Below are 16005 nucleotides of genomic sequence, written 5' to 3' on the forward strand. Positions count from 1 at the left end.
AATTTATAATTTAATGGGCACAATAATTGTACATATTTATGGGGTGTACTGTAGTATTTCAGTACATGTATACAATGTGTAATGATCAAGCAGGATGATTAATATATCTATAACCTCAAATATTTCTCATTTCCTTGTGCTGGAAACGTTAAAAATCTGCTCTTCTAGCTATTTAAAATATACAACAAGATGTTGTTAACTGTAGTCACTCTATACCAGTATAGAACACTAGAACTTATTCCTTTTATATAGCTGAATTTTTGTATCTGTTAACCAACTTCTGGCTATCTCCCTTACTTCTCTACCTGTACTAACTATTCTGCTATTTCTTTCTTTTTTTTTAATTGTACTTTAAGTTCTGGGATGTATGTGCAGAACATGCAGGTTTGTTACATAGGTATATATGTGCCGTGGTGGTTTGCTGCACCCAACAATCCATCATCTATATTAGGTATTTCTCCTAATGCTATCCCTCCCCTAGTCCCCCAACCTCTCCACAGACCCTGGTGTGTGATTTTCCCCTCCCTGTGTCTTTGTGTTCTCATTGTTCAACTCCCACTTATAGGTGAGAATATGTGGTGTTTGGTTTTCTGTTCCTGGTTTAATCTTGGAAGGGTGTATATGGGAAGGAATGTATCCATTTATTCTAGATTTCACAATTTATTTGCATAGAGGTGTTTTCAGTATTCTCTGATGGTAGTTTGTATTCCTGTGGGGTCAGTGGTAATAACCCCTTTATCATTTTTTATTGTGTCTATTTGATTCTTCTCTCTTTTCTTTTTTATTAGTCTTGCTAGCAACCTATCTATTTGTTAATCTTAACACAAAACCAGCTCCTGGATTCATTAATTTTTTGAAGAGTTTTTCACATCCCTATCTTCTTCAATACTGCTCTGATCTTAGTTATTTCTTGTCTTCTGTGAGCTTTTGAATTTGTTTGCTGTTGCTTCTCTAGTTCTTTTAATTGTGATGTTAGGGTGTCAATTTTAGATCTTTCCTGCTTTCTCCTGTGGGCATTTAGTGCTCTAAATTTTCCTCTAAACAGTGTTTTAGCTGTGTCCCAGGGATTCTGGTACATTGTGTGTTTGTTCTCATTGGTTTCAAAGAACATCTTTATTTCTGCCTTCATTTTGTTATTTACCCAGTAGTCATTCAGGAGCAGGTTGTTCAGTTTCCACATAGTTGTGCAGTTTTGAGTGAGTTTCTTAATCCTGAGTTGTAATTTGATTGCACTGTGGTCCGAGAGACTGTTATGATTTCTGTTCTTTTACATTTGCTGATGAGTGTTTTACTTTCAATTATGTGGCTGATTTTAGAATAAGTGCAGTGTGATGCTGAGAAGAATGTATCTTCTGTTGATTTGGGGTGGAGAGTTGTGTAGATGTCTATTAGGTCCTTTTGGTCCAGAGCTGAGTTCAAGTCCTGAATATCCTTGTTAATTTTCTGTCTCATTGATCTGTCTAATTTTGACAATGAGGTGTTAAATTCTCACACTATTATTGTGTGGGGGTCTCAGTTTCTTGGAAGGTCTCTAAGAACTAGTTTTATGAATATTGGTGCTCCTGCATTGGGTGCATATACATTTAGAATAGTTAGCTCTTCTTGTTGCATTGATCCCTGTACCATTATGTAATGCCCTTCTTTGGTTCTTTAATGTTTGTTGGTTTAAAGTCTGTTTTATGAGAGACTAGCATGACAAGCCCTGCTTTTTTTTTTTTTTTTTTCTTTCTAATTGCTTGGTAAATCTTCTTCCATCCCTTTTATTTGAGCCTTGGTGTGTCTTTGCACGTGGGATGTGTCTCCTGAATGCAGAACACTGATGGGTCTTGACTCTTTATCCAATTTGCCAGTCTGTGTCTTTTAACTGAGGCATTTAGTCCATTTACATTTAAGGTTAATGTTGTTATGTATGAATTTGATCCTGTCATTATTACGCCAGCTGGTTTTTTTCCCCATTAGTTGATGCAGTTTCTTTATAGTGTTGATGGCCTTTACAATTTGGTATGTTTTTGCAGTAGCTGGTTCTGGTTTTTCCTTTCCATATTTGGTGTATCCTTCAGGAGCTCTTGTAAGGTAGGCCTGGTGGTGACAAAATCTCTCAGCATTTGTTTGTCTGTAAAGGATTTTATTTTATTTCTTCACTTTGAAGCTTAGTTTGGCTGGATATAAAATTCTGGGTTGAAAATTCTTTTCTTTAAGAAGGTTGAATATTGACCCCCACTCTCTTCTGGCTTGTAGGGTTTCTGCAGAGAGATCCACTGTTAGTCTAGTGAGATTCCCTCGGTGGGTAACCCGACCTTTCTCTCTGGCTGCCCTTAGCATTTTTTCCTTCATTTCAACCTTGGTGAATCTGACAGTTATGTGTCTTGGGGTTACTCCTCTCAAGAAGTATCTTTGTGGTATTCTTTGTTTTTTCTGAATTTGAATGTTGGACTGTCTTGCTAGGTTGGGGAAGTTCTCCTGGATAATATCCTGAAGAGTATATCCCAACTTGGTTCCCCTTTCCCCATCAATTTCAGGTACCCCAATCAAACGTAGGTTTGGTTTTTTCACATAGTCTCATATTTCTTGGAGGCTTTGTGTATTCCTTTTCATTTTTTTTCTCCCATCTTGTGTTCAGGCTTTATTTCATTAAGTTGATCTTTAATCTCTGATATCCTTTCTTCCACTTTATCGATTCAGCTATTCATACTTACGTATGTGTCATGAAGTTCTTGTGCTTTGTTTTTCAGCTCCATCAGGTCATTTATATTCTTCTGTAACCTGGTTATTCAAGCTAGCCATTTGTCTAACCTTTTTTCAAGGTTCTTAGCTCCCTTGCATTGGGTTAGAATATACTCCTTTCTCTCAGAGAAGTTGCTTATTACCCACCTTCTGAACCCTACTTCTGTCAATTCATCAAACTCATTCTCTGTCCAGTTTTGTTTCCTGCTGGTGAGGAGTTGTGATTCTTTGGAGGAGAAGAGGTATTCTGTTTTTTTGATTTTTCAGTGTTTTTGCGCCGGTTTTTCCTCATTTTCATTGATTTATCTACCTTTGGTCTTTGATGTTGGTAACTTTCAGATGGCGTTTTTGTGTGAACATCCTTTTAGTTGGTGTTGATGCTATTGCTTTCTGTTTGTTAGTTTTCCTTCTAACAGTCAAGCCCCTCTGCTGCAGGTCTCCTGAGGTTTGCTGGAGGTTGACTCCAGACCCTGTTTGCCTGGCTATCACCAGTGGAAGCTGCAGAGCAACAAAGATTGCTGCCTCTTCCATCTTCTGGAAGTTTGTCTCATTGGGGCACCCACCAGATACCAGCAAGAGCTCTCCTTTCTGAGGTGTCTGGTAACCCCTGCTTGGAGGTATCTCCCATCAGGAGCCATGGGGTCAGGGACCCACTTGAGGAGGCAGTGCTTCCTTTAGTAGAGCTCAGGCGCTGTGCTGGTAGATCTGCTGCTGTCTTCAGAGTCAGCACACCAGAATATTTAAGTCTGCTGAAGCTGCGCCCACAGTTGCCCCTTCCTCCAGGTGCTCTGCCCCAATGAGATGGTAGTTTTACTTATAAGCCCCTGATTGGGGCTGCTGCCTTTTTTGCAGAGATGCCCTGCCCAGAGAGGAGGAATCTAGAGGGGCAGTCTGGCTACAGCTGCTTTGCTGAGGTGCAGTGGGCTCCAGCCAGTCCAACTTCCCAGCCATTTTGTTTACACTGTGAGGGAAAAATTACCTACTCAAGCCTCAGTAATGGCGGATGCCCCTTCCCCCACCAAACTCATGCATCCCAGGTAAACTTCAGACTGCTGTGCTGGCAGTGAGAATTTCAAGCCAGTGGATCTTAGCTTGCTGGGCTCCATGGGGATGGGATCTCCTGAGCAAGACCACTTGGCTCTTTGGCTTCAACTCCTATTCCAGATGAGTAAAAAGGTGTCTCTCTGTGTTCCAGGTGCCATGGGGTATGAAAAAAATCTCCTGCAGCTAGCTCGGAGTCTGTCCAAATGGCTCCCCAGTTTTGTACTTGAAACCCTGTGCCCTTGTGGTGTAGTCATCTGAGGGAATCTCCTGGTCTGCAGTATGTGAAGACCACGGGAAAAGCCTAGTATCTGGGCCAGAGTGCACTATTCTTCATGGCACAATTCCTGGCTGCTTCTCTTGGGTTGTGGGGGCAGTTCCCTGACCATTTGGGGTTCCTGGGTGAGGTGATGCTCCACCCTGCTTTGATTTGCCCTCTGTGGGCTGCACCATCTAAACAGTCCCAATGAGATGAGCTGGGTAATTCAGCTGGAAATGCAGGAATAACCTGCCTTCTTTGTTGATCTTGCTGGGAGCTGCAGATTGAAACTCTTCCAATTCGGCCATCTTGCCAGCCACCCCCACTATTAAGTTTCTTCAAGGTAATTATTTTGAATTCCTTTTTTGGATATTTGTTGATTTTATTTTCATCGAGTTCTATTATTTGAAAGTTATTATGTCTTTTTGGTGGTGTCATATTTCTTGATTTTTCATGTTGTGTCCCTGCATTGATGTCTATGCATGTGGTGGGACAATGACTGTTCCAGTTTCTGGAGTGGATTTCATAGAGAAAGACTTTCATCTGAAGTTGAGTGTTTGTGTGCAGGTGATGAAGAGTGGGTAAGTCAGTTTTTGAATAGATGCCGTGTGATAGTATCTGTGTAGTTTCTCTAGCTGTGGTCAACATCAGGAATATTTTTGGGTGCTTCAGTGGCCTAGGCTATGGAAGTTTGCAGCAGTATCAGGAGTAGTGTAGGTTGTTAATGTCCTTGGTGTCAAAGTATTTGGGTATCCTCCTATTTTGATTTTGCTAAAATTGGAGTGACTTAGCCTAAGGGATTCCTTTTGGTGTCAGCTCTGACATGGCATACACGCAGCTGCATTGGTGCTGGGTTACAAGTACAGGTCCGTGAAATTGTCATAGAGGCATCATTCTAGACTCAGGGTCTTTTAATCATGTATTGTGACACCTGGGTCTTGGGGTGCAGATTCACTCTCAGGCAGAGTTGAATGTAGATTGCCCACAGAGTCAAGATCTATGACCCTGTAGCACACCCTAGCAGCTGAAGCCCACAGACTGAGTTGTAGCTGTGAGTGTGTTTCTGAGGGTGAGGTGCAGGATAATGCCCTAGCCTGCCTCTAACATAGAAGGGGTGCTCTTTAGATTTGAGCAGAGCAAGTGGAATATGGCTACTATCATTAATAAGAGAGGATAGGCACACAACTGCTAAATAACCAAGTTCAAGTCAACAGATGGAAATGTTAATACTGGTTTTGTGAGTGCACTGTGCTTACTTAAGAATAATTTTTAACATGACAAGCTTAGAAAACTGTATGAAGCTGATGTTACCAAGGAGAGGATTGTCTTCATCTAGTAAGTAGACATGTTGAGTGGATCTAGTCTATTTCAGTGGTGTTGATTACACAATATTCAATATGACCCATGTCGCTTGGAGACACTAAAAGCATCATTAATTTATTGCTGGCCTAGGGACTTGTTAAAAAGTAGTATGTTTTGTATATTGATGATCTCTTTCAACTAAGTATTCCTTATCCATTGCTTTCTTTCTCCTAACTTCCAATTTATGAGAACTCCAGCCTCTGAGCCTTGGCATATGCATTACCCTTAATCTCTCCTTTATCCCCTGTGACAATTAATTGCTTTATCCTCCATCTTCATCATTGTCCTTTCTCTTCACTTTGTATATTTTTTATTTATTCCTGCACTACTGCATCCTAGAACAAGTGGTCTGTTGCCTCGCATCTAGATTATAATAGTGTGGGCCCATCTTGTCATTCCAAACCCATTCTCTTTCTCTATGATTTATCCTAGGTTTTGCTGTCATATTGCTTTTTTCATATTTGTTTTTACAAAATTTCAACTTTGTAATGAATCTGGAGGCAATATTGAGTCCATGTACCTTTCTGACAGAAGAAGATAATTGCAGACTCTTGATTCAGGCTCACAGTATCTAATGATATGGCCCTAATTTACTTGTTTTATTAATTTAGATTGCGGTTGTCTACAGGTAATAATGGCTTTAACACATAATGTCTTTACTTATCTCAAATACAGGGAATCTCAGTGGGGCATTCTAGGGATAATACAGCAGCCCCAAAGCAGTAGAGTCAAGGGCCTTCCATTTTCCCACTAAATTTAGTATACAGACCTTCATTTTCATGATTAAATCCCAAAAGGAGTCTACTCTACCTCCTACTTCACAAATTTGTGTTTTGGGTATGAAAGAGGAAATAGAAGAAGTGGACCTAGAGAACTTCTGCTTATATTTTTTGGCAAAAAACTATGCTGTGTGACTCAGCTAACTGCAAAGAGCCTGATCAATGGAATTTTTAAGGCAAGCATGGAACAAGGGGGTAGGAAATAAAACTTGGGCAAGTTGGTCTACAGCTTCTGCTACACCATACAGTATTTTTTTCTAGTAGTATGCTTTCCAATTTCTATGTTGGTAACTATATAACAATGTGAGTAATTTTGAATTCACTGTAAGCAAACATGCTGGTAAATAATTTGTCAGATAATTGCATTAAATCATTCCTAGGAAAAGCACAACCAACAGTCTGAATTTACTATTGAAAACTTGGAAAACACTGCAGTTGACTTGTTTGCAGCTGGGACAGAGACGACAAGCACAACCCTGAGATATGCTCTCCTTCTCCTGCTGAAGCACCCAGAGGTCACAGGTATGATCACAGATAATGAGTAAATTGATTTTCAGAAAAGATGTTGGGAAGGTGTTGCTAGTGTCCTCCTTCATGATTCTTCTAGAGGAGCTTCATTATTTAAATTTCTGTGCTTCCAGCTGTAATATGTTCCAAACTAATGGTGATTAAAATGGAATATATTGGCCTGGTATGGTGGCTCATCCCAGTAGTTTGGGAGGCTGAGGTGGGTGGATCACTTGAAGCCCGGAGTTCAAGACCATCCTGGCCAACATGGCCAAACCCCATCTCTAATAAAAATACAAAATTTAGCCAGGCATTGTGGCACACGGCTGTAATCCCAGCTGCTCAGGAGGCTGAGGCACCGTAATCGCTTGAACTCAGGTGATGGAGGCTGTAGTGAGTCAAGATTTTGCCACTGCACTACAGCCTGGGCAGCAGAGTGAGATTCTGTCTCAGAAAGAAAAAAACAGAAGAAGAAAATAAAAAAGGTCATCTTTGCACTGTAGAGGAAGATAACTGAGAGAAATGAAGACAGCATGGCAGTAGCAAAAGCAATAGAGCTCTGGTCCAGCATGTCTGGATTTCATAGACAACGATTTATGGCAGGAAGAGACAAGATAAATTGACCTGGGATTGCATGTTGGTTTTATTATAAGAAGGCCATTTTAAATAGCAAGTATATTCTTAAAGATAACTTTTCTCATTCTCAAAATTTCAGGTTTGAATGCTGGAGTAGGGAAACTGAAAACTCTCCTTATTGAAGGATAAATGGTAATCCTAGAAATGTAGTGAGTCTGCCTGAGTAAATTCCTAGTCCGAGAAGTATTCTAAAAAGTTAGATTCATAAGAAAGGTAATTCTGTTTACTAGAAGAGTTACCTAAAGAATGTTCCATTAGGCAGAATATGTACCTGAGACAATTTCCATGTAATTGGTGTTGGACAAAATAAGATTTTTTTTAAGGGAGTCAATAATTTTATCTTTTATGAACAACTTTACTTTAGAAATTTACTTTTAAGGACTTTTGGTTATGCTGCAGATAAGAAATATTCTTTTTTTCTCCTATGCCAGTATCCCCAATTGAAATGACAATAAGCCAATTACGAATAAGAATTAGGCCTTTTTTGGGAACAGTTACTAGCCTATTGAGTTCTAGATGTTTTTTTTCAACTTTTATTATAAATTAAAGGGTACAAATACAGGTTTGTTACGTAGGTAAGTTGTGTAACACTGAGACTTGGGGTCCCAGCTATTCCATCACACTGACAGTAAACATATTACCCAGCAGATGGTTCTTCAGCCCACATCCCTTCCCTCCTTCCCCCATCTAGTGATCCTCAGTGTCTATTGTTCCCATCTTTAAGTTCTTGTGTATTCAATGCTTACCTCTCACGTATAAGTGAGAACACGTGGTATTTGATTTTCTGTTCTTGTATTGGATTGCTTAGGATAATGGCCTCCAGCTTCATCTATCATCCTGCAAAAAACATAATTTTTGTTCTTTCTTATGATGGCATAACATTCCATTGTGTATGTATTAGTCTGTTCTCATGCTGCTAATAAAGACATACCTGAGACAGGGTAAAGGAAAGAGATTTAATGGACTTTCAATTCCACACAGCTGGAAAGGAATCACAATAAGTCTCTGACAGAGACTTATTCACTACCATGAAAACAGCATGGGAAAGTCCGGCCTCTGTGATTAAATTACCTCCCAATGAGTCCCTCCCATGACATGTGGGAATTATGGGAGCTAGAATTCAAGATGAGACTTGGGTGGGGACCCAGCCTAACCATATCAGTGTCTATTTACCACATTTTCCTTGTACAATCCAATGTTGATGAGCACATAAGTGGATTCCATTTCTTCACTATTGTGAAAAGCACTACAGTGAATATATTGAGGTGTGTGTCTTTTTGAAAGAATAAATATTTTGGGGGCATAAACTCTCTAGTGGGATTGCTGGGTCAACTGGTAGGTCTATTTTAAGTTCTTTCAGAAATATCCAAACTGGTTTCCACAGTGACTGAACGAGTTTGCATATCCACCAACAGTGTAAAAGTATTTCCATTTCTCTGCAACTTCACCAGCATCTGTTGTTTTTGGACTTTTTAATATTAATAGTTGCTATTCTGACTGGTGTGAGATGGTACCTCATTGTGATTTTGATTTGCATTTCTCTGATGATTAGTGATGTTGAGCATTTTTTCATATATTTGTTGGCTGCTTGTATGTCACATTTTGAGAGGTGCCTGTTCATGTCCTTTGCCCATTTTTAATTGATTTTTTGTTTAATGCTTGTTGATTTGTTTACTTTTTTATAGATTTTGTATATTAGACATTTAGGTCCTTTAATGTAGGAAGAGTACAGAAGATAGTCAAGAAGACTTTAACAAATTTCTAAAACACAGAGAGCATATAGAGGAATGATAAATCTGTACAGAGAGGATAAACCTGTAACCAAAAAGTCAGAAGAGAAAAATTTATCAAGGACGAAAAGTTAATCAGTGTCCCTTAAATCCCCCCAATTGGTATTTGGAAGTACCAAGGGTCAAAGATGGTGGAGAATGAGACTGAAAAAGGAGGCTCTCCCTGCCTACGTTTCCTCCACAACTCTTTTCATCAGGTAACTAATTTTCTCCCACATGGAAAGGAGGCTTATTCTCTAGAGAAACTGAGTTTAAGAAGCCCTGTACTCAGGGACACAGGGAAGTGCCAGAAAAGGCATGAGGTGTAGGCTTAAAAGGCAAATTTGGTACGGATCTGCTCCTTGAATTCAAAGATTCTTAGCTCTTTTATTCATCTTGCTTCCTAAAATTCGGTAGGTAGCTTTATCCCACAGAAAGGGAACTGATCTAGAGAAACGACATTTTTCTTTTGCCATCTTAACAGAAAATTATCTTCAATATCCAACAGAGTGAATGAAATGAAAACATATACTGCTAGACCCAGAGTTATGGAATTTCAGGCATGAGAATTAAATGGTAAATCACAAAAACTTTCAGAGCTATATCAGCTTATATTGAAAGAATTAGGATTCAGAATTCTCAAGAACTATTAATATTATCTTGTATATTAATAGAAATAGGGTGTTTTCAGACTTGCATATTTGCCAAAAATTTTACCTTCTATTTTCCCTTTCTCAGAAAAATGTTGGAGAATGCACTTCACTCAAATGCCTGAAACCTAGTTAGAGAATGTCCTGAGCTCCAGCAATCAGGAAACCTCACATAGGAGAATGAGAGTGTCAGGGAGGCTGCCTAGCACCAGACCTAGAAAACAACTACTTCAGAATGGACCTGGTGGATTATGCAGAAGTGAGAGGAGACAGCAAGAACAAGAGATGTGACAGATTTTATGGGAGTTTCCAATAACTAAAAAAGAGTTTCAAACATCTGCCTGAACATTTGTAAATAATTCCAACTTAGGAAACAGAAAATTTCAAATTGAAATAGAGACATGGTTAAGCCCAGGAAAGTACTAAAAAATATAATTTAATCATAGCTGTCTTACCAGAGAACCATATTTGTGTAGTCAGAATGATGTAAGCAATGAATACTGATATCATAAAAATTGTCATCTAAATATATTCTAGAATAAAGCATGTGAAAAAGTGAGTATGTCTATCATATGTGGGTGTGTTCAAATATGAGGTGAAGATGGAGATTAAAATTCTCATCTCTCATAATAAAAAATTATTAAATATAATCTACAAAAGGATAAGTAAGAAATAGAAACAGACTCTTTAAAAATGTGAATGTATGTTCAGAAGAAGCTGCTAGAATGTTCAAAATGGTGGATTTGGAAAGTGTGCAAATTGCACACTATTGCAATTTGCGACCCTTGCCACACACAGATGCACAAATACAGTCATGTATATGCATAAATCTGAGAGTATAATTTAATGTTTAAGCAACATATGTTATTTTGATATGATATTAATCCCTGTTTTTTTCAAGACAGTAATTTCATGACTAAATTATATGCTTACTTTATGTTTTCAAACATTTTATTATTTTTATTTGTATTATATATACTAATGTATAATTTATACACAGATTCATCTTTTATCTTCTTTAATTTTTATGGGTACATAGTAGGTATAAATATGTTTGGGGGTACATGAGATGTTTTGATACAGGCATGCAATGTGAAATAGGCATGTCATGGAAAATGTGGTATCTATCTCCTTACGCATTTATTCTTTGAGTTACAAACAATTCAGTTACACTCTTTAAGTTATTTTAAAGTGTACAATTTAATTATTATTGACTATAGTCACCCTATTGTGCTATCATAGAGTAGGTCTTATTCATCCGCACCTCCCCTCCCACCCGCCACTACCCTTTCGAGTCTCTGGTAACCATCCTTCTACACATTACGTCCATTCATTCAATTATTATATTTTTAGATTCCACAAATAAATGAGAACATGCTATGTTTGTCTTTCTGTACCTGGCTTATTTCACTTAAAGTAATGATCTCCAGTTCCCTTCATGTTGTTGCAAATGACTGAATCTCATTCTTTTTATGGCTGAATAGAACTACATTGTGTATAAGTACTACGTTTTCTTTCTCCATTTGTCTGTTGATGTATATTTAGGTTGTTTTGAAGTCTTAGATATTGTAAACAGTGCTGCAACCAACATAAGAGTGCAGATGTCTCTTCAATATACTTATTTCCTTTTATGGGGGTTATATACACAGCAGTAGGGTTGTTGGATCATATGGTTGTTTTATTTTTAGTTTTTTGAGGAACATTCAAACAGCTCTCCATAGTGGTCACACTAATTTACATTCCCACTAACATTGTATGAGGCTCCACTTATCTCCACATCCTCACTAGCATTTGTTATTGCTGTCTTTTGGATATAAACCATTTTAACTGGAGTGAGACGACATCTCATTGTAATTTTGATTTATATTTCTGTGAGTTTCAGTGGTGTTGACCACCTTTTTGTATGCCTGTTACCCATTTAAATGTCTTCTTTTGAGAAATATCTATTCAAATCTTTTGCTCACTTTTGGGTTGGATTATTAGATTTTTTTCTATAGAGTTGCTTGAGTTTCTTATATATTCTGGTTATTAATCTCTTGTCAGATGAATAGTTTGCAAATATTTTTCTCCATTCTGTGGGTTGTCTCTTCTCTTTGCTGATTGTATCTTTGGCTGTGCAGATGCTTTTTAACTTGATGTGATCCCATTTGTTCATGTTTGCTTTGAATGCCTGTGCTTGTGGGGTATTGCTCAAGAAATTTTTGCCTAGACCAATGTCCGGGAGATTTTCCCTAGGGGTTTCCTACAGTACTTTCACAGTTCAAGGTCTTAGATTTAAGTCTTTAATCCATTTTGAGTTAATTTTTGTTTATGGCAAGAGATATGAGTCCAGTTTCATTCTTCTGTGTAGGATATTAAATTTTCCCAGCACAATCTATTGAAGAGACTGTCTTTCCCCCAGTGTACATCCTTGGTACCTGTGTTAGTCTGTTCTCATGCTTCTGATAAAGCCAACACAAGACTGGGTAATTTATAAAGGAAAGAAGTTTAATGGACTCACAGTTCCACATGACTGAGGAGGCCTCACAATCATGGCAGAAGGTGAGTGAGGAGGAAAGTCACGTCTTACATGGCAACACACAGAGAGCTTTGCAGGGGAACTTCCATTTATAAAACCATGAGATGTTGTGAGATTTATTCACTACCATGAGAAAAGTATGGAAGAAACCACACCTATGATTCAATTATCCCCACCTGGCCTCACCCTTGACTTGTGGGGATTATTACAATTCAAGATGAGATTTGGGCTGGGAACACAGCCAAACCATATCAGCACCTTTGTCAAAAATGAGTTCACTCTAGGTATGTGAAATTGTTTGTGGATTCTCTATTCTGTTCCATTGGTCCATGTGTTTGTTTTTATGTCTGTACCATGCTGTTTTAGTTAGCATAGCTCTGTAGTATAATTTGAAGTGAGATAATGTGATTCTTCCAATTTTGTTCTTTTTGCTTAGGACAGTTTTGACTATTCTGGGTCTTTTGTGGGTCCATATAAATTTTAGGATTTATTTTTGCTATTTCTTTGAAGAATGCCATTGATATTTTGATAGGAATTTTATGGAAACTGTAGATTGTTTGGATAGTATGGGCACTTTAACAATGTTGATTTTTCCAATCCATGAACATGAAATATTTTTCTGTTTGTGTCCTCTTAAATTTCTTTCCTCAGTGTTTTATAGTTTTCATTATAGAGATCTTTCAGTTCTTTGGTTAAATTAATTCCTAGGTATTTAATTTTATGTATGGCTAGTGTAAATGGGATTACTTTTTAAATTTCTTTTTCTTTTTGTTCATAGTTGGCATATAACAACACTACTGATTTTTATGTTGATTTTGTATCCTTCAACTTTACTGAATTTGTTCATCAGTTCTAATAATTATCTTGTGGAAGCTTTAGGTTTTTTCCTAGTATAAGGTTATATCATCTGCACACAAGGATATTTTGACTTCTTCCTTTCCATTTTGGATAGCCTTTATATCTTTCTCTTGTCTGATTGCTCTTGCTAGGTCATCCAGTATTATGATGAGTAACAATGGTGACAGTGGGCATCCTTGTCGTGTTTCTGATCTGAGAGGAAAGACTTTCCATTTTCCCCATTCAGTATAGTATTAGTTGTGTGTCTCTCATACAGCTTTTTTATGTTGAGGTATGTTTCTTCTATCTCAAGTTATTTTTCATGAATTTGTATGAGGAAAGGATGTTAAATTTTATCAAATCCTTTTAAAGCATCAACTGAAATGATCATATGATTTTTATCCTTCATTCTTTTGATATGATGCATCACACTGCTTGATTTGCACATGTTGAACCATCCTTGCATCCCAGGGATAAATCCCACTTAGTCATTGTGAATGACCTTTTTATTGTATTTCTGAATTTGGTTTGCCCGCATTTTGTTGAAGATTTTTGCATTAGTGTTCATCAGGTGTATTGGCCTGTAGTTTTGTTTTCTTGATGTGTCTTAGTCTGATTTTGGTATCAGGGTAATACTGGCCTCATATAATGAGTTTGGAAGTCTTCTATTTGCCTTTATTTTTTGGAATAGTTTGAGTAGGATTGGTATTAGTTCTTTAAATGTTTGGTAAAAATCAGCAGTAAAGCTAGCCAGTCTTGGGATTTTCTCTACTGGGATACTTTTTATTTTTCGTTTGATCTTGGTACTGGTCATTGCATGTTTAGGTTTTGGATTTCTTCCTTCTTCATTTAAATTTTATTTGCTTCTGCTCTGATCTTTATTATTCCTTTTTTTCTACTAACTTTGGGTTTAATTTACTTTTGCTTTTCTAGTTCTTTAGGATGCATCATTAGATTGTTTACTTGTCAATTTTCTCCATTTTTGATTAAGCTTTTGTAGCTATAAACTTCCCTCTTAGTAGTGGTCTTGCTGTAGCCCCTAGGTTTTGGTATATTGTGTTTCCATTATTATTTGTTTCAAGAAAATTTTCAATTTCCTTTTTAATCTCTTCATGGGCCCACTGTTCATTTATGAGCATATTTTTAAATTTCCATTTATTTGTGTAGTTTCCAAATTTCCTCTTGTTATTGATTGCTGGTTTTATTACATTGTGGTCAGAGAAGATGCTTGATATTATTTCAGTTTCTTTGAACATTTTAAGACGTGTTTTGTGACCTAACATATGGTTAATTCTTGATAACAATCCATGTGCTGTGGAAAAGAATGTGTATTCTGTAGCAGTTGGAAAAATATTCTGCAAATATCTATTAGATCCGTTTGGTCTATAGTGCAGATGAAGTTCAATGTTTTCTTGTTGATTTTCTCTCTGGATGCCCTGTCCAATGCTGAAAGTGGGGTGTTGAAGTCTCCAGCTATTATTGTATTGTGGTCTATCTCTCTCTAGTTCTAATTATAGTTTATATATATATATGGGTGCTCCATTGTTGGTTGCATATATATTTAGAATTCTTCCATCTTCTTGCCGAGGTGACCACGTTATTATCAATAGTGATCTTTGTCTCTTCTTATAGTTTTTGTTTTGAAATCTGCTTTGTCTGTTTTAAATATAGTAACTCGTGCTCTTTTTTTCATTTCCATTGGCAGGTACTGTCTCATTCCATTCGTTTATTTTCAGCCTATGTGTGTCTTTATAAGTGAAGTGTGTTTCTTTTAGGTCACAGGTTAATAGGTCCTGTTTTTCCATCCAGTCAGTATGTCTTTTGATTGGAGATTTTAGTCCATTTACATTCAGTGTTGTTATTGACAAGTAAGGACTTACCCCTGCCCTTTTGTTATTTGTTTTCTGGTTGTTTTGTGGACATCTCTTCCTTCTTTCATTTCTTCTTGCCTTCCTTTATTGAAGATAATTTTCTCTGCTTACATGTGTACATATTTTTCTTAATGCCTACTTTATAGCAGTTACACATTTGTGCATCTGTAACAGTCCTCTCTTTAAGGTTGCATACACTTCCATCACTATAATTTAAATTTATAATGAAGTTTGGATACCTTCATCATGATTCATGTACCCCTGAATTGCTACAACAAATGTGCCATTTTTTCTCCTTTTCCATCTGTTTTTACTTGTGTCTTGTCAGCTAAAGTCCAGGAAGAGATTGCACGTGTGATTGGCAGGAATCGGAGCCCCTGCATGCAGGACAGGAGCCAAATGCCCTACACAGATGCCGTGGTGCACGAGGTCCAGAGATACATTGACCTCCTCCCCACCAGCCTGCCCCATGCAGTGACCTGTGACATTAAATTCAGAAACTATCTCATTCCCAAGGTAAGTTTGTTTCTCCTACACTACAACTCCATGTTTTTGAAGTCCCCAAATTCATATATCCTCTACCATCACCCCGTGAGAGAAGTGCATAACTCATATGTATGGCAGTTTAATTGGACTTTCTGTTGTTTCCAGCTTGGGACTACAAAGTCTTGTAACAGGTTCTCGTGTCTGGCAGTGTGTGTTTTCCAGATTTATTATCTTTCTTCAAGATTGGTTTGGCTACTCTTAGGTGCTTACATTCCAAATACATTTTAAAGGTATTAGTTTGTCAATTTCCCAAAACATTGGGCTGGAATTTCTGTCAGGGTGACATTAAATTTGTAAGTCAGTTTGGAAAGAACTGAATCTTGACACATTGAGTCTTTCTATTCCTCAATATAATTATGCTTCCAATTTATTTGGGGTTTCTTTTATTTTCCCAGGAATGTTGTGATTTTGTTGTCATGGCTTTCAAGTCTTTGGCTTTCCCTAGATAATTAATATTCTTGTTGTGGAACATAATTAGTTTTTATCATTCTGATGATGTTAATCTG

The 16005-nt window shown here is 37.5% G+C and overlaps 1 protein-coding gene across 1 annotated transcript; it reads left to right on the top strand.

The window, feature by feature from the left end:
• Positions 1 to 6545: 6545 nt before the first annotated feature.
• Positions 6546 to 15469, top strand: LOC113222659 (cytochrome P450 2C9-like; the record flags this gene model as incomplete). The annotated part of the gene is made up of 2 exons (XM_026452307.1): positions 6546 to 6687; positions 15282 to 15469. Coding segments are annotated over 2 exons (330 nt in total), but the record flags the coding sequence as incomplete, so codon positions are not given.
• Positions 15470 to 16005: the final 536 nt, after the last annotated feature.

Source organism: Piliocolobus tephrosceles, unplaced genomic scaffold (genome assembly GCF_002776525.5).
Source record: "Piliocolobus tephrosceles isolate RC106 unplaced genomic scaffold, ASM277652v3 unscaffolded_32985, whole genome shotgun sequence".
Taxonomy (NCBI): domain Eukaryota; kingdom Metazoa; phylum Chordata; class Mammalia; order Primates; family Cercopithecidae; genus Piliocolobus; species Piliocolobus tephrosceles.